Source organism: Dipodomys merriami, unplaced genomic scaffold (genome assembly GCF_024711535.1).
Source record: "Dipodomys merriami isolate MVZ:Mamm:240054 unplaced genomic scaffold, mDipMer1.0.p SCAF_1, whole genome shotgun sequence".
Classification (NCBI taxonomy): Eukaryota; Metazoa; Chordata; class Mammalia; order Rodentia; family Heteromyidae; genus Dipodomys; species Dipodomys merriami.
The window spans coordinates 128428750-128453810 of record NW_027202270.1 but is presented as its reverse complement, the minus strand read 5'-3'; the positions used below and the strand labels follow the sequence as shown (position 1 = coordinate 128453810).

At 46.3% G+C, this 25061-nt stretch overlaps 2 protein-coding genes across 5 annotated transcripts in view; both read right to left on the bottom strand.

Moving 5' to 3' along the window:
* Positions 1 to 8167: 8167 nt before the first annotated feature.
* On the bottom strand, positions 8168 to 9851 carry Pnma1 (PNMA family member 1). The gene has a single exon (XM_070030483.1). The coding sequence runs from the start codon at positions 9351 to 9353 to the stop codon at positions 8292 to 8294; it is 1062 nt and encodes a 353-aa protein (XP_069886584.1). The 5' UTR covers positions 9354 to 9851; the 3' UTR covers positions 8168 to 8291.
* A 4273-nt stretch (positions 9852 to 14124) lies between these two features.
* Positions 14125 to 25061, bottom strand: part of Mideas (mitotic deacetylase associated SANT domain protein) — a 77910-nt gene continuing 66973 nt past the window's right edge. For 2 of the 4 annotated variants that reach the window (XM_070030448.1, XM_070030439.1), the window contains exons 5-13: positions 24646 to 24712; positions 24096 to 24238; positions 23880 to 23983; positions 23288 to 23363; positions 22318 to 22406; positions 18775 to 18924; positions 17390 to 17602; positions 15711 to 15907; positions 14125 to 15468 (exon numbers count right to left, since the gene is read on the bottom strand). In XM_070030448.1, coding sequence (XP_069886549.1) covers positions 15306 to 15468; positions 15711 to 15907; positions 17390 to 17602; positions 18775 to 18924; positions 22318 to 22406; positions 23288 to 23363; positions 23880 to 23983; positions 24096 to 24238; positions 24646 to 24712 — 1202 coding nt within the window. In that variant the 3' untranslated portion in view covers positions 14125 to 15305. Of the gene's footprint in view, positions 15469 to 15706; positions 15908 to 17389; positions 17603 to 18774; positions 18925 to 22317; positions 22407 to 23287; positions 23364 to 23879; positions 23984 to 24095; positions 24239 to 24645; positions 24713 to 25061 lie in introns of those variants that run through there. The other 2 variants (XM_070030469.1, XM_070030458.1) reach the window with 2 other exon arrangements.

Sequence of the window (25061 nt, the reverse complement as noted above, 5' to 3'; positions counted from 1 at the left end):
TTGTTGGCAGTTCTGCAGTGGATGACCCAGCTTAATGCTGCTGCTGACTCTTGCTGTATGGTTTACAATTTGGGTTAGAAGAAGCATATCTTGAAGTCAGCATTTTGCTCAGAAGTGGCTCCAGCTTTGGCTTCTGAGACACTATATCAATTGGTCCAAACTGGAGTTTAATGTGGATAGTCCTTGTAGATTTGATGGGCAGAACAGCATAGCTGGTAATATCCTTTTGTAGTCTTATAGTGGATTTAGAAGGTGGTAGGATCAAGGCATTGTTCTTGACTTTTAGATAAGACCCTCTGAGGGCTTATGTCCTAGGATTTTGAACACAGGATCTAATTTGCCAGGCAAGGGCTCTACCACGTAAGCCATACACTCAGTAAGACTTGGTATTTAGGTTCTTCAGTTTTCCCTTGGCTGCTAGGTACTCCTGGAGCTTTTTTTTTCTAATTGTATTTTATTGTAAAGATACTGTACAGAGGCGCCTGGAGCTTTTTGTGGCTGCAGCGGGCCCAGGCCCCTCCATGACTCCCAACTATGGAGTTTTCCTTCAACGGCCGGGCCTCAGAGCCGCGCCTGCAGAACCACATGTCTGCGCTCTCATTGGCCTCCAGATTTTCCATTTTTGTCTTGGGTCCCATTTATTTACTGCATGGCCTCATCTACTGATCTTGATAGACCAGTCATCTATAATAGCAAAGGAACAAATGCTCTTTGTTCAATTTGCTTAGTCTTTTTTTTTTTTTCAGCCAGGCATTTAAAAGATACTTCAATATTTGTAGAGGGCCATCTCTGTAGGATGCAGAAACACAAGTGTATCTTGCCTTTGCTTCAGAAGACAGCATGGTGAAAAGAAGAGGTTCCCCTCTGAACCCCAGAGCCCAAGGACTAAGACCCTCAAAGTCCAATCAGAAATTTTATAGAAAAAAGAAATAATTACTGTCTTGGAGGCCCTATTGTCCAGGAAATGATGGCTATTTGTTTTTCCAAAACTGATTATCAACTGGAAGTTAGCTTGTGCTCATATTCATGGCCACTTGTGTACAGTCATTGTGTACTGTCTACCTGTGGTTCAGGTGAGTGGCTAAAGTGAGTGGCAGGATCCTTCATTTTGCTCTGTTCTTGTGGACCTGGCCTGAAGAGGCACACTTCGCATATAGTCCTCTGTATGTGTGTAGTCCTGGCATAAGTGCTAACCATTGATAACATCCAAAGTTGTCCTAATGATTTTGCCTGGTGTCTCACTTTTACAGCTATAAGAGTACAGACTTAAAAGATTGAATTTGGTGCCTCTCCATAAATTAGCTTAGCATTTCAAAATATTTTTTGAGACGTTTTAAGTTAACAGCTCTTAAAGTATGTTCTGCAAGTTGTTGGAAGGGAAGAGAAGAGGAGATGATTCAGAATGAGTAGCATGGCGGCATGTTTGCTGCCAGGCGGATGGCAGCACATTTGAAGGTTACTTCCTGTGTGCAGCCTTTAGGTGACAACCTCAACACTGCAAAGCAATAATGAGGTGCACAGGTTGGAATGGATCATGTAAGAAAATAATGCTTTATGGAAAATGGAAGATGTCAGTGACCAGATGAAGTCCATGCAGCGAATACACTGCAGAAAAGACATCAGTGTCCCCCCCTTCCTCCCCCACCCCCGCCCTGCCTAATTGTGCCTAAAGTCCCTTAGCCAGAGACTGCAGATTCTTGTCTCCCCATCTGTTAACTCACCTTGAACTCACAGTGAAAGAGGGGAGAGTGATTGCCTAGTAGTCCTAGGCTTGAGAAATTTGCAGCTGTTGTTTAAGTAGGAATTACTAGATTTCTGTGAGAGTTGCTCTGATCAAATGGGAACTCTGCTTTGACAATCAACTCTAAATCTAAATCTAAGCATTTAGTCTAACACCTTCTGCTTTCTTCTGCTCTTCTTTTCAATCTGATAGGAAGAAACCTTTACCGGGGTTGGCAGTTCTTTTGTGAGTCATGGGTAATGAGTCTTCATTCTCTTTGGTGATATTTTGTTATTGTTTGTACTTAACTAGTAGGCAAGCTGGAAGCCATATTGCTATGATTAAGTATATTTCCTAGATGTTACCCAGACAGTAGTATACTAGAAATGGATGACTTATTATTGAGTTTGGAAAATGGCTTAGAGTTTTAGTGTTTGATTTTTTAAATTGTGTAATATAGAAGTTAGTTGATGTTCTTCTTTTATGTTTAATCACTGGTCATTTTCAGAGAAATGCAATGTGCTTTTCTGTGTCCATTTCAGACAAAATGCATATTCAGTCCAACTTAACAAATATTTGAGTGACTTCTATGCATCCCTGCCCATGGATTTAATGCCAGAATCCATGCAATTAAAAAATGGAAGGTTGGGTACAAGACAAAGTTCAGGATACTCTCCTAAATTGTACTAGAAATCATCCTTTACCACTGAAAATCCTGTTGATATAAAAAATGTCTTTGGTTTATGCGTCTGAGCTACGATGTTTGACAGAGTAGGAGTGGACGCTGTGTGTGCTCCTATCTATGCTCATGGATCATTTGAATTTCTAATCATGTACAGCTCGGGAATCGCTCTGGTGTTTGATGTTTCACAGCAAACTTGATTTTGTCTACCAAGGAACTTAACTTTGCAATGTCCCATAATTCAAATTTTATGGCCTGTGTAGGCAGGCCTTGAAAGGTTTTATGTTCTCAGTTCATAGGAGTTTGTTCCTTTAAGCCAGAGGTTCTCAACTCTGGCACTAATTACTTTGGGGTGCATGATTCATTGTATGGAGGAGGCAGTGCTGTGTACTGGAAGATATTTAGCACCATCTTTAGCTTCTGCTCCAGGTGAGTAGCACCTCTTCCTCCTCCACAGTTGTGATAAGATGTCTCCAGACCTTGCCACCTGCCTGCTGGGACAAGGTGTGTGGGAACAAATTCTTCCTGGGGCACCAGTGCTTTCTGCTCCAACAGTCTTTTTGTCCAGGGCCCATTTATTTTCAGTTTGTAGCCGTAGGCCACTGGAGTGTGAAGAAAGCAGAGTGTTTCATCGTTATGGAAGGAAGAGAAGGGCCAGTGAGATATCCCTTTTCTGTAGTGCTCAATATAAATTTCACATAGAACTAAAAACTCAGGGCCGGAAGGTTCAACTTATCTTTTCTCAGCAGGGGCTCAGATTTTATTTCTTAGTATCCTTGCTTGTCTTAGGACCATGTTTATTAACCTACCTCTTTGTTATTATCAACAGAATCCAACTTTATGATAAATTGTGCTTTGACATGGTTTTATTTTAAAAATAGATCATTATTCCTTGCTTAATAATGAACAACTTATTGCAGATGTTATACACAGAAAGATATTGCATACAGTGTAGTATGTTTGAAACTTTGAGTGTGGTGAAAAGAATGCCTACTCCTAGCTGGTCCGTAACTTGGGAAGCTTACTGGACGGCTGCATGGATTCAGGTGTGTAGGACACTTTGATGTGGTCCTGCCTGGTCATTTCTGTGTGAATAGGTGCCAGTGGATGAGAACTAATCTTTACTGTTGACTTATTCTCAGAGTTGGCAATGTCTAAGGAATTGGCATCTTCTAAATAGGAAAGCGGCTGACTTTTCTGCAAAAGTTGGATTTGAATAATTTACTTCAAAAAAATTAGGGGAAGTGTCAAAGCATCAGTCATGAGTGGTTGTTGCCTTTGCAGTAGACTATCCGTTTGCTAAGACTAATGTGGTAAATTATTGAAAAAGAGAACTGTTAAACAGCAAATTACTCTTTACCAGAAATCTATTACTTAGATATTCATTTTTTAGTATGTGGGATAATGAAACAAGATTATAAATAATGAAACGAGTCAGTGTAGCAAGAGTTGGTGCTTCTGACATGGCTAACTTGATCATGTTCCTTTATCTTTTCTCAAGTATGGAATACTGTTTTCTTTTTAGTGAACTATAAAATAGATGAAAAATTTTAAATGAAGTTACATTTTAAAAAAGCATTAAGCTTGTAGAAATACTACATGTATATATTCCTCCATTTTTTATTCATTGGTAACTGCAAAGGAAGAAAACAAAGAAAAACTAGACTGAGTCTTATCTTGGATGTAAGATGAATGAATAACATTTCTCAATACATGGAGAAATCATAATTGGGCTTTAGCTAATTTCTCATATTGGGCAAGTTAGAGGGGAACCAAACCACCCAATTATGGTCTAGCAAATTGAAAAAGGGGTATGGGAGAGTTAACTATTTTTCCATAGATTTGCACTTTAAAATTATAACCTGGCTGTTGAAAGTACTTGCAAAGGGCAGATAAACACTTCACCAGTATGGAGATGTTAGGGAACCACCCTTGCTCTTCCTAAGCCCCACTCCAGAGTTGCTGTCTGTGGGCATAATTAGAGTCAGGACTTTCCAGCTTCCCTACTTGGGTCATCTCCCTGTCTACTACATCCAGTTGCCTGTCTGGGGGATATCAAGTCATTTTCTTACTTAGAATAGAAACTTTGACTTCCCCACATCTGAATCCTCAAAGTTAATTTTGATGCTGACTAAATGTAAGTTTTGGCTAACTTACATGCTAGGAAGCTCTTTGCTTCTTTGATCAGTAAGTAGGGGGTACCTGCTCTGAGGTGCTATTGCCTGGAGGGGTCACTTCCATCAAAAGTCTGATGAGTTGGAAGCTAAGGAGAATAGACTTGTATCTAGCTACTTCTCCCAGGTTATCAGCTATGATCATGAGAGTCATTCCACAATCTTTGGCTTCTAGAAGCAATTCCATTCTGAAAAACATTTTACCATCTATTAATATTTTGGTAATAATCTTTTATACACCAGAATTTTGTAGCATGACTTTGACTAAACTTATTGTGTTAAATTATTTAGAAATATTGTTTCTGAAGGTTATTTTGTGACTTGTTTTAAAATAATAAATTGTTATTTTATAAAAAAAAAATGTGTCCTGTTTGGTTAAATGAGCTAGTAGAGACTAACTACATGAACTTCAAATTATATTCAGTTGTGAAGAAATCTAGCCTTTTAGGTAACATAGTCCATGCAGCTGTGGGAGTGAGGAGAGGAGTAGGAAGAATGAGGCAATGGCAGGGAGGGAGAGGAAGTTGAAGGGACAGGAGGAGACAATTCTTTATGCTTTTTCAGTAGTTTACTATCAGAGATAACATTTATTTTTGGAATTATTTAACCCCTGGAAATCTTCCAGGGACAGTATTACTGAACTTGCCATTCTTAGTCCTTGCTTTACTTACAAACATGCATAAGATAAAGGTTAGCTGGCAAGCCTTCAAGAACACCACCACCACAATATCAGTAACATTAGACATTTTACAAGTATACATTTTTTGGGGGTTTTTTTTGGGTCCGGTCGTGGGGCCTGAACTCAGCTTGGGCGCTGTCCTCAGCTCTTCAGCTCAAGGCTAGCGCTCTACCACTTGAGCCACAGCACCACTTCTGGCTTTTTTCTTTTTTTGCTTATGTGGTGCTGAGGAATCAAACCCAGGGACTCTGGCATTCAAGGCAAGCACTCTACCACTGAGCCACCTTCCCAGCCCCTACAAGTATACATTTTGTGCTATCAGATAAAATATAATTTTGGACAAGCACTATAGTGCAGATTCTACTTATTCCAAGTATAAGGATACATTTTTTTTTTTTTTTTTTTGCTATTGTGGTGCTTGAACTCAGGACCTGCGCACTGTCCTTGAGCTTTTCTGCTCAACGCTAGAGCCACAGCTCCACATCTCATTTTCTGGTGTTTAATTGGAGATAAGTCTCACCCGCTGGGTGCCAGTGGCTCATGCCTGTAGTCCTACCTACTGAGGATCGCGGTTCAAAGCCAGCCAGGGTAGGAAAGTCCATTAGACTCATCTCCAATAAACCACTAGAAAATCAGAAGTGGAGCTGTGGCTCAAGTGGTAGAGTGCTTGCCTTGAGTTGAAGTGCTGAGGGACAGCACCCAGGCCCAGAGTTCAAGCCCCACGACTGACACCCCCCCCCCAAAAAAAAAGTCTCACAGACTTTTCTGTCTGGGCTGGTAAAAAACTGAGATTCTCAAATCTCAGTCTCCTGAGTAGCTAGGATTACCGGTATGAACCACCAGCATCTGACTTAAAAAATATATTTTGATTTCTGAGCCTATAAAGAGAAAGCCTTGAAAAATCATAGTTCATTGTTTTCTAGGACAAAGTGGGCATCTTGGAAGACTAAGGAGGGTTTGAGGCCAGCCTGGGTTTGTTACAAAAGGATGAGTTTCTGGGAATCCTGACATGTTACATCTGCGTATTGCATTAGAAGTATGTGTGATATAATACTAAAAGACCTTTTTTTCCTATGATGTAATCAATTCTGCAGTGATGAAAAGATAAAGGCTAGGTCTAGTGGCCCATACTTGCAATCCTAGCACTTGGGAGACTGAAGCAGAAGGATCAGGAGTTTGAGGCCAGCCTGGGCCACAGAAGCCTGTCCTCCAAAATACCAGTCAAAAACATATATTTTGTACAGTGGATACCCATAACATACTGGGTTAAAAACGGACCCCATTTTTGTGAATATGGGTATGTATGGGAGTGTGCCTGGTTAGAATATGATACAAAGGGCATATGTATATACAACATGAGACATGGAATGAATGTTGAGGGTGGGAGAATGGTATGGTACTTCCGTGAATGGAGAGTGCTAAGTGCACGCCTGCACACAGTGTGCAGAAGTATGCACTCTCCACACTGGTGGGAGTGGACAGGGAAGTTGAGTCTGATTGGGTAGGGGACAAGGGGGTCTTGCAAATGTTTGTGGTGGAAGTGAAGAACTGCATATCAGTTGAGGGAGAAGGACAAGAATTGTGGGATATGCACTTGTGAGAATGGAGGAACAGAGATGTGAGAAGATATGAGTGAACAGAAGAAGGGGAAAGCACCTTTATCAATTCCACAGTGTATGCTTATATCAGTTAAAATTTTAAAACTTTAAGGGAAAAAAGCCAAATCACTTAACGCTTATGAAAATTACTTGATTTTCCTAAGAACTTCAAGACATCTGTAGTCACTAAATATTTTCACAGGCCAACATTTTAAAGTCTTTCCCTTTTCACATCTTGGTATAGATACTAAAAAAGAAATCACTTTACACAGGTGTGAGAAGCTATAGTTATTTTTTCAGTGAAACAAGTTCTTAGCTGGAAAGTACATCTTCTTATGGTACTAGGTTGAACTCTGGGCCTTCTAGTTGCTATGCAAGTGCTCTACCATTTGAGCCATGTCACCAGCCCACAAAGTGATTTTAAAAGGAGAAAAAAAGTCAGATATTCCGATTTTCTAAAACTTTTTAGTAAAAGTCTAGTTTAAGGTAACATTTGTCTAGAAAAAGTAAATATTTAGTACATTAGAGAGTATTTGCAATTTAAACTAACATAGTAATTAAGGTTAGATTTTATGACATAGGGGAACTTTTTTTTTTAATAAGAAAAAGGATGCAGTTATTTACACTGGAAATATACTTGTCAAAAAACAAGACAACAGAAATTTTAAAATTACTTTTATTTGCATACATCTATTTGATAGCCTCAAATTTAGAACACAGAATCAGCCTAAACAAGAACTATGACAAAAGATCTGAAGTAGGGGAATGGATCAACTAGTGCATATCAGCCTCCTCATGAAAAATTTACACAGCTCCATAACGGCAGTATTTTTAAAAATTCCATTTTATAGTCTCAGAATACTTTTTAATTAAATGGGCCCACATCTTGAGAAGAAATTTGCATCATGAAGTTGCATAATATCTAATTTACATTTCAGTAATATGAGGAGCAATTTATAGTAAAGAGAACTTCACAACATTAGTAAAATAACAATTCACAATTTTACCAAACACTTCTTGTGAGCCAAGCCTGGACTAAGCATCTGAACATGCAATTTTACATTGAATTACCTGGATGGGAAGCGTCACAGGTTCATGGTTTTCACGACTGCCAACGATGTCTTAAAAACAGCTTACAGCAAGCACTTGGGTCCAGCTCTTCCCTGGCATTTGAGTCAGCTTGACCCACTTTATATTGTTGCAGCAGCTCATGGCGCTTGCACAATTTCACGAATGTTACATGAATAGGCCGGTCTGACTCCCCCTGTTCCTTCCCTCTCCCCAACCTCCCATACCCTTCCTCACCTCCCCCCCCCCCAATAAACAACAGAAACAGAACGAGGCTAGGTCTTTACTACTCAGACAGGCCTTCAAGGTTGCAGAGGGACGAGCAAAGCAGCTGTGGTGGGGCGCCATTATACAGCCCCTCTCCAGGGACTCAGAAGTGTCCATCCAGGCCTAACTGCAGAAGGGCCGCCTCAGCCTCCTCCTCCTCCTCTTTGGCCTCCTCCTCGCGAATCTGCACCAGCAACTGGAAGAGGTTGGGAGCCGGCCCTTCCGCGGCCCCCGTCAGCCACAGCTGCCTTCGGATGGCCCCACTGTGGTTGGCCCCGGCAATGACCTGCTCCAGCCGGGCCTGGTTGATGCTATCTTTATCAATGGCTCCCTTCTCCACCACCTTCTGCAGGAGAGGCTCCAGGCGGATGACGTAGGCCGATAACTTTTCTCCTGGGTTCTGATAAGTGTTCAGAAACTTGACCTGCGCATCCCTAGAACTCTCCACGTTCCCAAACACCTGCTCCAGGGCCTTCAGGCATTCGGCGGTGCTGATGGCCGGGTTGTTGGTCTTGAGGATGCGGATGACGTCAGCGGCGGGGCCTCGCAGACTCTCCATCAGCCGCCGCCTCTTTTCTATGTCCGACACCTGCCACTCCTCTATGACCTCATTCGTGTGCTCCAGCCAGGGATCAAAGGCCTCCTCCCCGGGGCCCGGGACGTCCCTCCCGGAGAACAGCGTCAGCTTCTTGTACCAGACAGACTCCACGAGAGGCTGAATAACATTATCCAAAATATAGTTGAGCATCTCCGCCGGCATCTCTGGGCCCGGGGCCGGGGCCGGGCTCTGAAACCCGAGCACGCGGGCCACATCTTGCACGGACCACCCTTCTCGAGCCAGGAAGAGGTGTAGCCTTTCCAGGAACTCGGCATCGTTAGTCGGCGGCTTAAAGACCACCTTCCACATGCCGCCTTTGCCTGGCAACTCCCGGGGGACGGCGGAGTAATCCACGGCGCCGGTGAGCTCCAACAAGGCCGCCTTGGCGTTCTCTTCCCTCCAGAACATCCTCCCGAGGACCCGATAGGGCACCTGGGGCATGGCAGCCTGAAGGGTCTCCTCGATCTCGGCCTCATCGCAGTTCACGGGGATCCCCCAGACCAGCAGAGCTCGCTGGGAGTTCACATCCATGCCCCGGCACCAGTCTTCCAACAGTGTCATCGCCATCTTCCCCAGCTACCGAGGGGCCGCGTCTGCGGAAGCAGGTTCGGCGGGCGCACGCAAGCCTCGCCGCCTCGCCGGGTCCTCGGGCCGCCCTCCGGGCCTCGGCCGGGCTGGCGGGGGTCTCGAGGCCGCCGGGTCGGTCACGCAGCCGACGCCATCTTGCACCTCCAGCCCAGGTCTGCGGCCGTGGGGTTGGCGCAGCCGGAGATGGCGGATGCGCTCACGCTCCTGGGGTCGGCGGGCGGGCGGCCGGTGGTTGGCAGGCGGCAGGAGACGCGGTCCCGAGCTCGCAGCACCGGTGGCCGGGCCAGCCGGCGAGTGGCTTCTTCGTGGGAAGCGAGGCCAGAGTGAGGTGCGGGAAGGTCGGAGAAGCGAGGCTGGAGGCAGCCGAGGGAGGCGAGGGCGAGAGAGGGCGGCCCACAGCGCGGGCCGCAGCAGCTGTTTCTGCGCAGCGCGGCCGCGGCGCGTCCTTCCCGCACCCGCCGGCTGAGACGTTACTGCGGCACTGGGGGGCGGGGCCGCCCTCGAGCAGCCCGCGCGGAGCCTGCGCCGGCGTAGCCATGGCAACCGTGTCCCAGACAACGCGAGACCCGCGGGCTCCGGCCCCCAGCGGGTCTCTTGGTTGCCATGGTGAGAGCGAAGGGCTCTGAAACGCCATTCTGAGGGCGCATTTCCTTCTCATATTCTCCAGGGTTATGCGTGTGTGCGTGTGTGCGTGTGTACACGCGCCCAGCCTTGAACTCAGGGCCTAGGTGCTGTCCCCGAGTTTTTTTGGCTCCAGGACTGGTGTTCGACCACTTGAGCCACAGTTCCACTGTTGGCTTTTTGCTGGTTAATTGTTGGCAAGGCTTATGGACTTTCCTGCTGGGGCTGACAGCTGCCTGAGTAGAATTACAGGTATGAGGTGAGCCACCAGCGTGGGCTCCATTTTTTTAAAAACAATATTCATAAAAGTCGCATTAAGGTCTGGGAATGTGGCTTAGGGGTAGAGTGCTTGCCTAGCATGCACGAAGCTCTGGGTTCAATTCCTCAGCCGGAATTGGAGCTATGGCTCAAGTGGTAGAGTGCTAGCCTTGAGCAAAAGAAGCTCAAGGACAGTGCCCAGGACCTGAGTTCAAGCCCCAAGACTAGCAAAGAAATAAAAATAAAATAAAAATTGCGCTTAACTGCCCCCCCAACCCTAAACTTGGTGTTGATCCTGTTGAAAAATGCATGCACCGCAGTCAACTTATCAGGTTGTGAGGCAGGCTAGATGAAGGAAAATGAAACAAGAGAAATAGCCAGAAACTCAGAGATAAACACTGTATTAGTGAGTAGCTTGATGAGAAGCACAAAGGCACTATTTGCTTTAAGCCTTAAACTCCTCCAACAAACTGTAACATTTATTAAAAAGAGAAAGAGGGAGGCGCTTTCCCTGTGTCCACTTGTCCAAATAATGTGCTCTGGGGACTGAGCAAGGTTATCTTAAAATACTGCAAAAACAAAACACCCTTAGTAAAATAACTCCTTTGGGCACATAAGTATTTTACAAGATAGAATATATATCTCAAGTATGAATACCTGTCTTGAAGGGAGCACCAAGCAGCCCTTACTTTGAAAGGACACTAAAATATCAATGTCACAATGACCTGAAGTTAATGAGAAGACCAACTTGCCCAACTGATAAAACGCTGACAAGACTGATGGAATGCAAAAGATCACAAGGGAGCACAACTCTCCAACTTACTTTTTAATATATAATAAATAAGTGATGCTAGAACACTTATTGTACCAGATACACACACCTGTCTGGCTTGTGTACTATCTTTGTTTTGCTTTACTGATAAGCTTTCTTGGTCTCTACCTCATTATGTCCTAAAATGATTATTATTTGCAACACTAGGAAGTTGGTACCCAAGGGCCAGGCAGAGGCCTTCTCTGGGAGCATCATTAATCTGGAAACAGTTCCTCATTCATTCTATATGCAATCTATACTGGATATAAAAATACTCCTCAGCTGGGCACAGGTGGCTCATGCTTGTAATCCTAGCTATTCAGGAGGCTGAGATCTAAGGATCATGGTTCAAAGCCAGCCTGGGCAGGAAAGTCCGTGAGACTCTTATCTCCAATAAATCACCAGAAAACTGGCACTGTGACTCAAGTGGTAGAGCTCTGGTCTTGAGCTGAAGAGCTGAGGGACAGTACCCAGGCTCAGAGTTCAAGCACCATGACCCAAAAAAAAAAAAAAAAAAAAAAAAAACAAAACCAAACTCCTCAGTACTCAGACTTTCCTGACTTCTTGACCATATTTCATCCAAATGAAAAAGCATCTGTGTTTGTGTACAAGGCGTTGACTTCAAAGTTCTCTACAATTTTATAGAAAGACCTGTCTATGCACTCATTTTTGTAAAGCAAACTGTTATTTCCCCTCTTGGCCTTACCCACTTGGGCTAGTAAAACAGAACCCTTATTGCTTAAAAAATGTCAAGTAATCTCCCTTCAACCGAAACAAGGCCTATTTACATCAATCCCAGATGGTTAAAATCCTGCTAAAAGAAAATAGCCTTCAACTCTTGAGTTTTTCTGAAACCTTATTTAATAAAAGGTTTGAAGATACAGAAGAACATTCAAAAGTAAATAAGTTACATAGGTACATTACAATCACATCAGCAAGATTCTCTTTAGTGTATTAATTTTTTTTATAAAAAGCACACAAAAAATAAAATCTTCAGTCTGGTCTATCACAACTGTACAGCAAAAGAGGTAATATTTATATATGTACACTTTTAATATGTAACAGTCTTTTTTTTTAAACAAAAGGGGGGGTGGTGCCACAGGCAGCAAACACACAAAAGGCAGTGTCTGATCATTTGTTTCAAAATAAGAGGAATATACTTATTTATATGCTATTAAAATATTTGTACAATAATTACAGACTGTCAAGGCTGTTCCTGTGCTCTGTCCCAGCAAGGCCTTCAACTGAGAGACAAATGAGGAAAAGGTAAAAACAGCTGCTAATTGTTAGAGGCAAATATTAACACAGCCAAATGTGGGGTGGGCACAATTGTTTTATAAAAAAATATGCAAACTTCTTGTAAACCTAAGGAGTTAGGCTTGCCAGTCTAGTAATAAATAATATCCCAGAAAAAAAAAGTCCCAGTGAAAACATTTGAATAACTGAGTCTTGAGTATGTGTTGTATTCCTCCTTCATCTTAACATCTGGCACATGAGAAGAAAGAGGTTAGGTCACTGAGGCAGTTAAATATAGGCGATCCCTTTAGACATAAGCAGCACAAGACCTTTGGCCAAGGGCTAGAGGCCGGGTGACAGAAGGGGCAGATGGGTACCTTAGCTGTGAGGGGGGACTGCTGAAGGCATGGAGGACAGCAAGGATGGCACTGTCTCCTTGGATGGGTAAAAGACCTCAGAAATGGTCTAAACATAGGCACTAGGTCAGTTTTCACACCCTTAGCTGAGTGCAGATGGAGGTGGCCATAACGAGACAGTGTGGAAAGGACATTGTAAAGCTGGAGGTGTTTGTCACTTCTTAAAGCTGAGAGCTCTGAAAAGGAAAAAGACAAAAGACAAGCCTAATGTGTTCACAGGGGGAAAGCACCATTAAAGATAAACCTATGCCAGCTTCCATGGGTGTAAATACTTTATTGGCAAGTTACTTGCCAAAAGTGCATCTGCTCTCTGAATATTTCACTTTTCACAGTGCATTCTCCTATAAATGCATCCTGGAGCAAGGACACTCCTGAAAATCTGGTGTCTGGGTACCATCTGAATTTTCCTGACTCCATTTACCTGCTCTGACTCTGTGTTTATTATAGAATTACTGCCCTATTAAAAAAAAAAATTCCAAGTACTAGACGACATTACCACGGAACAGGATGGTTTCATGTGACTGAAGGTTTTTGTTACATCCGTAAAGGGGCCTAAAGCCAAATATGGTCTGAATAGGAAAAACAAAAACAAAAACAAAAAACCCCCACAAACCTTGGGAAACATAAGTAGCACTTTGGGGCTAAGCTGTGAAGGCACTCATTATACAAGTGATTTAGAAGAGAACATAAATTTGATGCCCTCCTTCTAGATGGTATATCAGATTTTTGCAGTGTTGGGGCTCTGAGTTTAGAGAAGCCTATGGAAGGAACTTAACAAGAAAACTGAAGACTGAGGCAACAGTTCAGGAGTTCAGGCAGTTGGGAGAATTTTGTCACTCCCCTAGCTGGGGTCCTATATCAATGCATTACATTAATGCATTACATGAATGCATACATGAAACTGAAAATGACCTGACGTGCATACTTTAAAAAGAAAGCTGTCTCTCCATTCCCAGTTACCAACACAATGCATTTAGTATATCTCCCTCCTCAGGAGTCTTCCTGACATGTTAACCTCTCATACACACACACCTCAACTTCTTTTCACAACTAAAGTTGACTGATGAGATCAGAAAAAAATGACTAATCACTGTGGCCGCGCCCCACCCCACCCCACCCCCCTTCTCGGGATTGGCAAGTAAAGGAGCCTCTAGAATTTTCTGGCTCCTTTTATTTCAGTGATTCCACACCAAATATGGCTTCTTCAAGGCAGAATCCAGGCCTGATAAATAAAACCAGAATTCTGACTCCCTGCCAACACCCTCAAGCAATTTCAAAGTACAGAAGAGGCAGCCACGCGAACTGCCTTTGAACTCACCCACTTGTGCTAGTCTCTGGGTGGCTCTGGTGACATCCTCCATCTTTCCAGCCTCCTTCAATGCTACTATTAGTCCTATTGGCAAAAGCTTCCAGAGCAACAAGGTAAGGGACCCTAGCGCCTTGGGAATTGGGGATGGGATGGGGAGGGGATGCCGAAAAGGTGCCTTATTTGGGGATAAATGCACTTGGGCCTCAGAAAGCAAGAGGCCACTGGTCCCTGAGAGGATGTTAAAAATTAAATACTAAGAATAAATAAATAGCTCCAAAGTGACACAAGTCAAGGAATGAAGGCTCCTGTCCAATCTAGTGGGGAGACCTCCCCTTCCCAGGGAAGGATCCAGAAACTCTCCAGCATGCAGGACTGGGGTGGGGGTGGCGGGGGAGGTTGGCTGTGAACACTAACACTGAGGAGTGTGGTGGCATTAGGTGGCAGCTGCTGAGGGCAGGTCAGGGGCAAGCCAGGGAGCTGGCACCAAGGAGGAGCAGGCTGGGCCTCTCCAGGACCTGTTTGAGGCTAAGCTCCCTTTTAGCAGCCTCCAGGGCCCCAAGGTATTTGGCAAAATGGTGAGAAGCAAGAGCCAGGCTTTCAAGAGCTCTCAGACCTAGCCCTGCAGCTTCCAGCCTCTTGACATTCCCTTTCCCTGCAGCAGGTGAGAGCAGAGACATGAATACTTGAGAAAACTTCCCAGCCCAGCAGGACTGCTTGTAAGCAGCAGAGGGCCAGGATCTGCCCTGGGCATCACTCCTAGGAAGGAAGGAGCCTGAACAGGTCACTGGCACAGGGACAACAGCAGGTGTTAAGCCACCACAGTCCCTCTAATGGAGTCCATTTTCTAAGGTTTGAGACAGGGCTGGTGCAGCCTTCCGAGTCCTGTGGGGAGGGAGAAATAATGCTGCAAGGGGGCTGGGTTTGTGCTTGGCTTGCCGAGGTGGCTTCCTGGACACAGAGGGAGTAGGGTAGAGAGGCAAAGAGGAGGGCAGAGACTGCGCGGCGGCAAAGGCAGCAGAAATCAGAGTGAGAGGCAGCTGCAGAGCCCCCCACACTCCAAGGGGACCAGGATTCTCAAGCTTCCAGGAAAGCAGGACAACTTCCAACAGACCAGATGCCAAGAGACCGTGGATCCTGCAGCCCTTTAACACTGCTCCTGGGGCCTTTATCAATAAAAGCCATCTATTTCATTGTTGCAAAGTCCATGGGGCCCTCTCCTGGCTCCCTCATGTTCCCAGGTGCGGAGGGCTGGGGAGTCCAGTGAGCGGGGCCAGCTGTTCTCAGCCCTTCTCTCCTGCACTGCTCTCCTCCCGCAGCGCCTGCTGGTGCGAGGCTGCAGCTGCCGCGGCCTCCTTCTCCTTCTGCCGCAGCGCCGCGGCCTTCTTCTCCTGCTCCGCGTGGCTCTTCATGTGTGCACTGCGGCTCTTCACCTTGAAGAACACCCTGCAGTGGGGCAGGGAATCAGGTGAGGGCTGGTTGGCCCCGGACATCCCAGGGTAGGGATGTGTGTACCTGGCTTCTGCCCACCCTTACCCCCTCACCCCTATGGGCGCTCTTCCACATGCTGCCCACCTGATGACACCGCTGCTCTGGGACCCCATGGTGCCAATCTGATGCCATCTCAATACTAGCAGCTCCCGCTGCCCAGCCTCTGTCCCACGGCCCTCAGGAACTAGCCATCTTACCTGCCACATTTTTTACAAGGGAAAGTGTTCTCCTGATTCTGGGTCTTATTAAATGTCTCTGGTTTCTTCTTCTTCTCTGAAAAAGGTAGTGCCCTTCGGGACTTTCCTGTCCCCTCCTTTGGCTTCTCTGGGACCTGGCCACCTTCTGACCCAGGGGCGTTGGACTCGTGGCTCCGGAGGATGAGGATGTCATTGGCCTGGAGAGAACAATGGAGAAGAGAATCAGCAAGAAGTGTCAGGTGATTTGGGGAAGGATAGATCCAGAATTGTGAAATCTCAAGAACAGGAGCCTTTCAATCCTGCCAATGGGTCACCTAGCATCCTGCGTCCTTCCAGTGACAGGCCGTGCCTCTTCAGGAGCCCGGTGTGTCTTGGATCAACTGTAGTGCTACTGTTCCCAAAGTGGCTGGCCCAATAATTCAATGTGGTGGCCCTCAGCTACTAGACAGCTTGGTGCTGATGACCTGAAATCTTGGCATCGCACTTAAAGAATTCAGGTTTCCTGTCATTTAGTCCATGCATGCCTTCATGTCATAAAAGGGATTAAGATCCACATAATGTGCCAGGCACTGGGGACACAGAGGTGGGCAGACAAGAGCCCCTGCTCTCCAAGAGCTCCTAATCTCATGGAAGGCTAACTTTCTGAGCAAAGCCTGGAAAATGCTAAGAAAGAGAAAGAGCAGAAGGAAAGCAGGTGTCAGAGGGCAGAGGACTTGTGGGGCAGGCCTTAGAGAAGGAGCCCTCAGAAGTGGCAAGTGTCCTAGGCCAATTCTCATGGGAAAGCAGAGCTGGACAGAGTTGGGGCACACAGTGCAGGTCTTGGCACAGGAGTGGCCATGCTCAGAAGGGAGAGAGCAGGTGTGTTCAGTTGCTAGGCAATCCTCAGGCCAAAATGTACAAAGGAACTCCCAGCCCTCTGCTTTTCTGACAGAACTCTTGCCGATAAGGGCAGCTCTAGCAGGAGGTTTAGCCTCCTGATGTGTGATGTGGTGGACAGAGTGTACTGTACTAAGAACCCAAGGATACAGGGTATGATTCCAGGTGCATCAGTTGACATCTGTAGAATGGGTTACGACTTTGTGGAGTATTGGGGTAGGAGGGAGATGATAAGTTTTTGTTTGTTTGTTTGTTTTAACTTGTTATTGTTTTGCAGCAGACACTGGGGCTTGAATTCAGGGCCTCATGCTCTCATCTGACCTTTTCCGTTCACTGCTGGCGCTTTACCACTTGAGACATGTCTCTACTTGCAGCATTTTGTCAGTTAATTGTAGGATAAGAGTCTCTAGGATTTGTCTGGCTCTGAACTGACCCTCAAGTAGTTGGGATTCTAGGCCTGAGTCATCAGCACCAGTTCCTACGAGGTCTATACAAGGTAATTATTTTCCCTCTAAATCTAAGACATAGAAGCAGTAGAGTATAAAAATAAATAGCAACCGGCATCAGGCTGCCTACTACTTGGGCCTCAAGTTCCTTGTCTATAAAATGGGGTTAATCGTAGCCTCTACCACCTAGGGCTGAGAGTAGAGCAGTTGACAGCAAAAAGTACTTCATTCACTTCCTGTTATTGTGATGGTGAGGTTTTCTCACCATGTTTCTGCTCTGCCCTCCTCCCATACCCCAGGCCCATCTCAGCCCTCGTGGCCCTGCGTCCAGGGAGTAGAGGTGGAAGTCACACTTACCGCCTCATTGGCCTGTAGTGTCTGCGTGGCTTTGACGGCAGCTGCCCGCCGGCTGCGCTCTCGCCCCTCTTCCTGTTCTCCCTTCTCCTGGGTTTCTGGTGCCTCTTCCTCCCCCTCTCTCTTGGGCTCCTTTACCTCTCCCTTGAGCTCCAGCCTCTCTTCACTTGGGGACTCTCTTCTGGGAGGAGGCACCCTTGGGAACTTCTGGGAAGTCTATGGGGACAAGAACACACTCAGTCACACTGCTGTAGTGCACTGACTCTGACTCAGCCAGAGCTCATAAGCCACTACTTGGCCTGGCCTGGCCCAGCCTCCTGTACTAGAACTCTTGTCACAGACTAGCCCTCCTATGTCTAGTCTACCTGGGAACAAAAAGAATTTTGACCCTGAGAGCCCCTAGGATGAGCTTGAACACTTGAAACTGAGCCAATGGCAGAGGAAGTATGCAAGGATCCATAAGCTACCCGCATTCTTGGATAGATGCTCACTGAAGACATGCCTTGACACAGTGGTCTAGTGAGCCAGGCAGGAGCCTCGAGTTTCCAGTTCCTCACCATGTCTGTAACGCTTTCTGTATCTCCACTCCCTTTCCATCTGGAAAATGGGGTCCAGCCCACTCCTTGTATGAAAGCAGCATATCCCCACATAAGAGCTTAGAACCCTGAGATGATGCCAGAAGGATATACAAATGCAGAGTTAAGTAACATTCCCTTTTTCAGTTCTCTTTCAGTCCTGGTTATGTCAAGGACAAAGTCTGGGGTTTGTGTTACTGTGTTTTTTTATACTGCTCTAGACCTGATAATCTCTTTAACAAAGAGAGGTCAGGCTGCATTCTCAGAGTGCTAACAGGCAACAACAGTTTCTAAGCTAGACTAGAGTAACAGTGTTTGGTTTTCAACATATTTACTTTTATCAGTACCTTCTATTCGGGGGAAACAATCCTGGCTTTCTATTTATCATTGTCACATAAAGCTTCCATTTTATTTGAGTTAAAAAAAAAAGTTGACTCAAAGAGAAGTGTTCAGTAATAGCACATGCGGAGTGTGGACATGACAGGAATAATAATGTTGACATGCGGTGGGAGGCAGATAGAGTAGAAATCATAAAGGTGATGCAAGAATGACCAGAGTCTGGGAAAATGTGAGAGGTCTGCTCTCAGGAAAGCAGATGCTACTGTAGCAAATTCTCCAATGTTCTGCATCTGTAGCCTAGCAAGGAGAACCCAAAGGTCCAGGGTCTGGGACATCAGTTGCAGGGTGAGGGGACTCTGCTTTCCTCTGCCTGCCCTCCACAGATGCCTGGAGAGCTTGGCCTCAGCCTGCCAGCTCAGCTCTGGGCTCAGCCCCAGCCATGCTTGAGGCAGATGAAGCTGGGAAAGGAGTCACCTTAATGTCTACTTCAACCTCTTCCTGGGCTGACTTCTCATCACTTGCATCCACGTCCCCAAAGGTGAGAGTCCCATTGCGGCCGATTTTCACCTGCTTCTTATAGGTGTAGTAGAACTCCACACATTGGGCCACAGTCTTGGTCTGGATCTGGTTTAAAGCCAAAATTGAGGTCAGAAGCTGCTGGTTTAATTCACCTACTTGGAGAGAATCCAGCTTTTCCTGTTTCTGAAAATATGTTAGCCTTAGGCTAAAAAAATCCAATCCAGTAAACCCAAGAAATTCAAGCATTTCTCTTATGCCTTATTCTGCCACAAACCTGTGATCAATGCAATTAACCAATGCTTCCACACTGACTTCAATCAATCAATTCGTAAGTAAATAAAACCATAAAGGACAACACTGGAGTCACTGGGGACATTTGACAGTGAACCACATACTGGAGGGGTTCATGTCAGTTTTAATTTCTTGGGAGTGTTTTGTGTTGTTTCTTGTGGTACTGTGGATTGACCCAGGGTCTGGCACTTGCTAGGCAAGCACTCTTGTATTTATGGTACTGTGGTTTTATTGGAAAATAATTCTTGCTTTGGGAGATACATGCTGAAAATCTGTTGAGTCATATGCCAGGATAGCTATGACTTACTTTTATTTTCTTAGGCAGAACTAGGGTTTGAACTTGGTGCCTCACACTTGCTAACAGACTGGCTGAGCTGCATCTCTAGCCCTTTTTTTTTTGCACCGTCATTATTACTATTATTATTAGTTGTTGGTCATGGGGCTTGAACTCTGGGTCTGGGCTCTGTCCCTGTGCTATTCAGCTCAAGGCAAATGCTCTAATACTTAAGACAGAATGCCACTTCTGATTTTCTGGTGGTAAATTGGAGGTAAGAGTCTCAGACTTTCCAGCCTGGGCTGGCTTTGAACTGTGATCCTCCGATCTCAGCCTCCTGAGTAGCTAGTATTACAGGAGTGAGCCACCGGCACCCAGCTTGCACTGTTATTTTTGAGATAGTATCTCACTTCTTGCCAGGCCACACTTCGGTCAGCTTCAATATGCCTTTTAGGCTTCCCATTGGAGCTATGTTAACAGTGTGCATTTCTGTGACCAGCTCTCAGCTGAAATGGAAGCCTTGAACCATGATCCTCCCAAGTACTTAGGATGACAGATTTAGGATTATGGGCGTGAGCCATGGGTACCCAGCTTGCTGATCTAAAACAGATGAGAAAATAGTTGAGGGCGGGATAGTGTTTAGATGTAGACAAAGTAAAAAAGTAAATAGGGTGAACGTTTGCAATAGTGAGTGTTCATCATACTGTTCTATTTTGTATGAGTTGGAAACTTTTCCAATTAAAAAGGAAGAGAAAGCTGCATGCTAGTGGCTCAGGCCTGTAAACCCAGCTACTCAGAAAGCTAAGATCTGAGGACCAAGGTTCAAAGCCAGCCTAGGCACAAAAGTCCATAAGACTGTTATCTCAAATGAACAATAATAATCTGGAAGTAGAGCTGTGGCTCAAAGTGGTAGAGTGCTAGCCTTGAGCACAAAAGCTCAGGGACAGCACCCAGGCCCTGAGTTCAAGACTGACAAAATAATAAGCAAATAAAGGTAAGAGGAAGATCTAAACCACTCCCCATCTTAAGCCAGTTTCTACCTAGCAACACGGGCCCCTTCATGTGAGCTGTTGGATTGCTCTTCAGGGAGCAGCACCTGACAAGTGAGAGGGAGAAAAATATGGGAAAAGCAACCCCAAGGAAACCAGTAAGAAAGCCTGAGAGGAAGCAAAAGGTCTAACTTTCCCAACAAATGGCTGTACAACCTCAGGTTAAGTCACCCACTTCCTAATTTGAAGTTTTCCACATGGCACCAGTGAGGTGAGTCATCCCCAAGGACTCCTGACACTCTGCTCCTTCCATTTCATAAATCTATTTGGACACTGGGCTTTAGTTTTGGACTACTCTCCTACAGAAGGGCTGTTTTCTCCGATGCTCCCCTCCCTCATCCCCTACTCCCTGGACCCAGCCACTACTGGGCTGGGCGTCCAGTTCAGAGAGCCCAGGTGCAGTGCACTACTCTGATCCGTGAAAGAAAGAAGACATGCCTTGTCTCATGGGAATGGCCAAGCCACACATTTATTAATTAGACTGCAGCTATCCAGTCAATTCTCCCTGCTCCTTAATCTGACCATTAGTCTGCTGTCTTCATTAGGCATTTGGATGCCTCAGTGAACTTCATGAACATGTGCTTCCTGGAAATACTGGCAACAATGTTACTAAGGCCTAACAAATAACTGCCCTAACAGGGCCTTCACAGATTTGTCAACACTTGGTCAGGTTCTCAGGACCATTCCAGATACAATGTACATCCCAAGAGGAAGCAGCCCATTCTCAGAAGCTCTTTTCCTTTGGCCACCCACACAACTCACTCTCCCCATAGACCAGAGTCTGTGAGATAATGCTGGAAAAGATGCATGTCTCTGGATTAGCAAAAACAACGAGCCAGGGCGCTTGTGGCTCATGCCTATAATCCTAACTACTCAGGAGGCTGAGATCTGAGGATCTCGGTTCAAAGCCAGACTGGGCAGGAAAATCCGTGAGACTCTTATCTCCAATAAATCACTCAAAAAACTGGAAGCGGTGCTGTGGCTCAAGCGGTAGAGCACTCGCCTTGAGCTGAAGAGCTGAGGGACAGCGCCCAATAAATAAAGGCAAAAACAACAACGACAACAAAAAACAACAGGTTCACCTGTGTGCAGCCCTCATACCTGATTTGTCTTGCCACCAAGGCCTCCCTCTAAACTGAGACAATGAGGCAAGATTAGGGAATCTTTTTTTCTGTCCAAGGCCACTTGGATATTTGTAACTTTAGAGGGCCATACAAAATTATCACTATAGGCTGGTGCTCATGGCTCAAACCCGTAATCTAGCTGCTCAAAGCCAGACCCAGCAGAAAAGCCCATGAGACTCTTATCTCCAATTAGCCAGCATAAGGTCAGGAAGTAGAGATATGGCTCAAGTGGTAGAGCACCAGCCTTGAGCAAGAAAGCCAAGCCTGAGCTTGAGTTCCTGCATTCAAGCCCCAGTACTTGCACACATGTGTACAAAATTATCAGTACAAGCAGATGCACTTCGGATAGCCCACTAGAGCCAACAAGAGACATACATGTCTGTCATGTGTTTGTCCAGTCATACACAAATGATTTAGAAGGCCTGGCCTGCTGGCTAGACATTCTTCAACCCTGCTAGAGCATGACCACAGAACCTTAAAGTAGGGGAAGGGAACTTAGGACGACCAAGGTCAGATCTTTTCCCCTTCTTGCATTGTTTAGAAAACTGTCTCTCAGTCTATTTAATGGAATTACATTTTTTCTTTTCTTCTGCGGTGCTAGGGATGGAAACAGAGCGCCAGGTGTAACCGGCACATGTTGAACCACTAAGTTCATCCCTAGCAAGCTCGGTCAGCAGCTACATTTCCCCTTCTCCTCACCCTGGCTCCTGTAGAGGGAGTTATGGCGATAGCTCCCAGCCCTCACGTGCCCCAGGCTCACCAGTTTCTGCACCAAGAAGAAATCCTTCTTGTAAATGGCGATGCCCTTGTTGAACAGCTTCCTTTCAGCCATCTTCCACTGGTCAGAGCCTGAGATGCAGAGAGAGAGGCAGGCTGTGAGGTAGGCAGGGTGGTAAGCATGGGGGAGGAGGAGGAGATGGTGGTGGTTTGCACCTGCTTAGAAAAGTGTTAACATGGCCTCTGCAGGCACTCTGAGCTGACTCCGCATCCTAGTTTGGCTACTCACTCGCAGTCACTTGGAGCCTAACTCTCGTACTTGAGAAATGGGAAGCTGACACCAGAACCCACCAGGTGTGGTGAGGACTAAGGGGCAGGGGACAGACATGATGCAGTGCACACAAAATGTGGCACTCGAACAGATGAATATGGTGGCTGCTAGGATTAAATGATTTGGTCAATGTCCCTCCCCCTCCCTTTTTTTTGTGTGCTGGTACTGAGGCTTGAACTCAGGGCCTGCGTGTTGTCCCTTAGCTTTTACAGTCAAGGCTGGCACTCTACCACTTTCAGCTTTCTGATGATTAATTGGAGATAAGCGTTTCATATACTTTCCTGGCTGGCTTTGAACTGCAATTCTCAGATCCCAGGCTCCTCAGTAGCTAGAATTACAGGTATGAACCATTAGCACCCAGCTTCGATATCCCTTTTAAAGTAGATTCTCCAAAATGATACTCCAGGAGACACCTAAGCTCCCAGGTACCCATGGGCATTTTAGATGGTACTCCTGGGTTCCTGTCCCTTGTATGTTTGACTTGGGCTCTTTTGCCCGGAGGGACACCCACCTGCCCGCCCTTTTCACTCTTCCTCTCTAGGGCACTAAGTCTTTCAGGACCTACCTAACTTGGTCAGCTCTCAGCTGACCCCAATGGGTTATCTATGACTCAGCCCTAAGCAGGGACATGGAGGCTGGAGACTCAAGACTCCAGGCCACAGGCCACCTTGGTCCCACCCACCTGTGTAGTGATAAGTTGCCAGTGGGTGGTTGTGGGGCCACAGGGGCTTCTTCAGTAGCAGCTTATTCAGTGTTTCCTGGAGGGAAAGCAAAGGGAAGGTCAAGGTCAGTGTGGTCTCAGTGAAGGACTAGCATCCTAGGCCTGGATAAAAGGCAGAGGACTTCCTCAAACCTCTCAGTGGGGCGGGCACTTATTCCTGCCCCCCTTAACTGCTGAGGGATGGAAGTGTAGGAGGATGGTAAAGTCACGGGAGGCAGGGCTGCTCAGGAACTACTAGGCTACCAGGGCTCTTAAGGGGATACATGGTCCTGGAAGCAAGTAGCACGGATGCAGAAGGCCTGCGGTGACAGTCCAGTCTGACAGTGGGACCCTGAGACCTTAAAATTAGGGACTGGAACAGACAAGAGGATTCTGCACATCCAATCTGGAATATGGAACTAGAGTTCTTGGGCTGAACCCCTTCTTAGTGTCAAGCATCCCCCTCCCCCCTCCTTCCACACAGCATGTCAGCAGGCCTAGCTTCTGGGCAGCAGACACAGATCTATGGCGGCCTTTCCAAGGGGCCAGCCCTGAACCAATGGTGCTGTCTTACCAGGATGTTTCCTCCAGACTCGTGCAGACAGTGAAGGGCCAGCTCTTGGTTGGTGCCAGCACCAGGGAAAATGCTGGAGCAGGCAGCTATCATAAGGTCTTCCACTGGATTTCATGAGAATCATAAAGAGAAGGCAATCATATTTAGGGCCATGCCTGGCTAAGCCTGATTCATACCAGCCTCACCCGACATGCTCAGCCCCCAGACTCTCCTCACCTTGCCTCTGCTTCTCCTGGCTGCTCTCCAGGTCCTCCCATGGCTGCCATACCAAGTCAGCCTTGTGAGGGTCTGCAGCTGCCAGGGCACTGTCCCTCATCAAGGGGATTTCTGCTTGGAACCGGGTGCCCACGTTGATCCGTCTGCAGGGTGGAAAGGACAGAGAGTAAGACCACTTGGTGCAGGGAGTCTGGCTTTAGGAAGACTGTGAAGACAGCCTGGCACCACCAGAAAGGAAAGGCCCAGAAGCTGGAGGGGGGAGAAGCTGTTCCATGCTGACAGGGAGATCTCTGGGACCCCCCCCCCCCACCTCCCCAGTCCTGCTCTTCTCAGAGAAAAATTCAAGCTGAGCTGGAAGTTTCAGGAAAACTTCCACATGGAATGCAGAAGAAGACAGATAGCAGATGCCAGGACCAATTTGCAGAAAAGTCCAAAGAAGTAGCCTGGCTCTCTACACATACAATTTAGCCCCCCCCCCTTGTTCTCAGAAGCCACCTGCATGCAATCCCTCTGCCCCCACCCCCACCCCCTAGCCTCCAAGGGCACTTACGGTTCGATGCTCACAGGGGTGGCCTCTCCCATCACAGACAGGACAGGCGGAGTAACTTCAGTACTGTCTATGGGACAAAGAGCATGTTGATAAATGGCACCCTCCTCCAGCAAAGCACCCACAGCCCTGGGTGACAGTCCTGCATGCAACAGTCACAGCGGTGACTCAGAGTGCACTTGGAACTCAGGCACCCGTCCTGATGCCCAGACTGATAAGCATGTGCCAACTCAGGCCCTTTACTAAATATTCAGGTGCCTTGGTTTTTCATATCTGTTAAAGGGGCTCTTTCTATGTCTTGAGAGTTAACATAAAGATTGCATGAAATAATGCACAGAGCTATTACTGCCACAAGCTCTACTCTACAGAACCAACTATAACCTAAAACTATGGTGGCTAGCAGAGAGGCTGAAACTTTG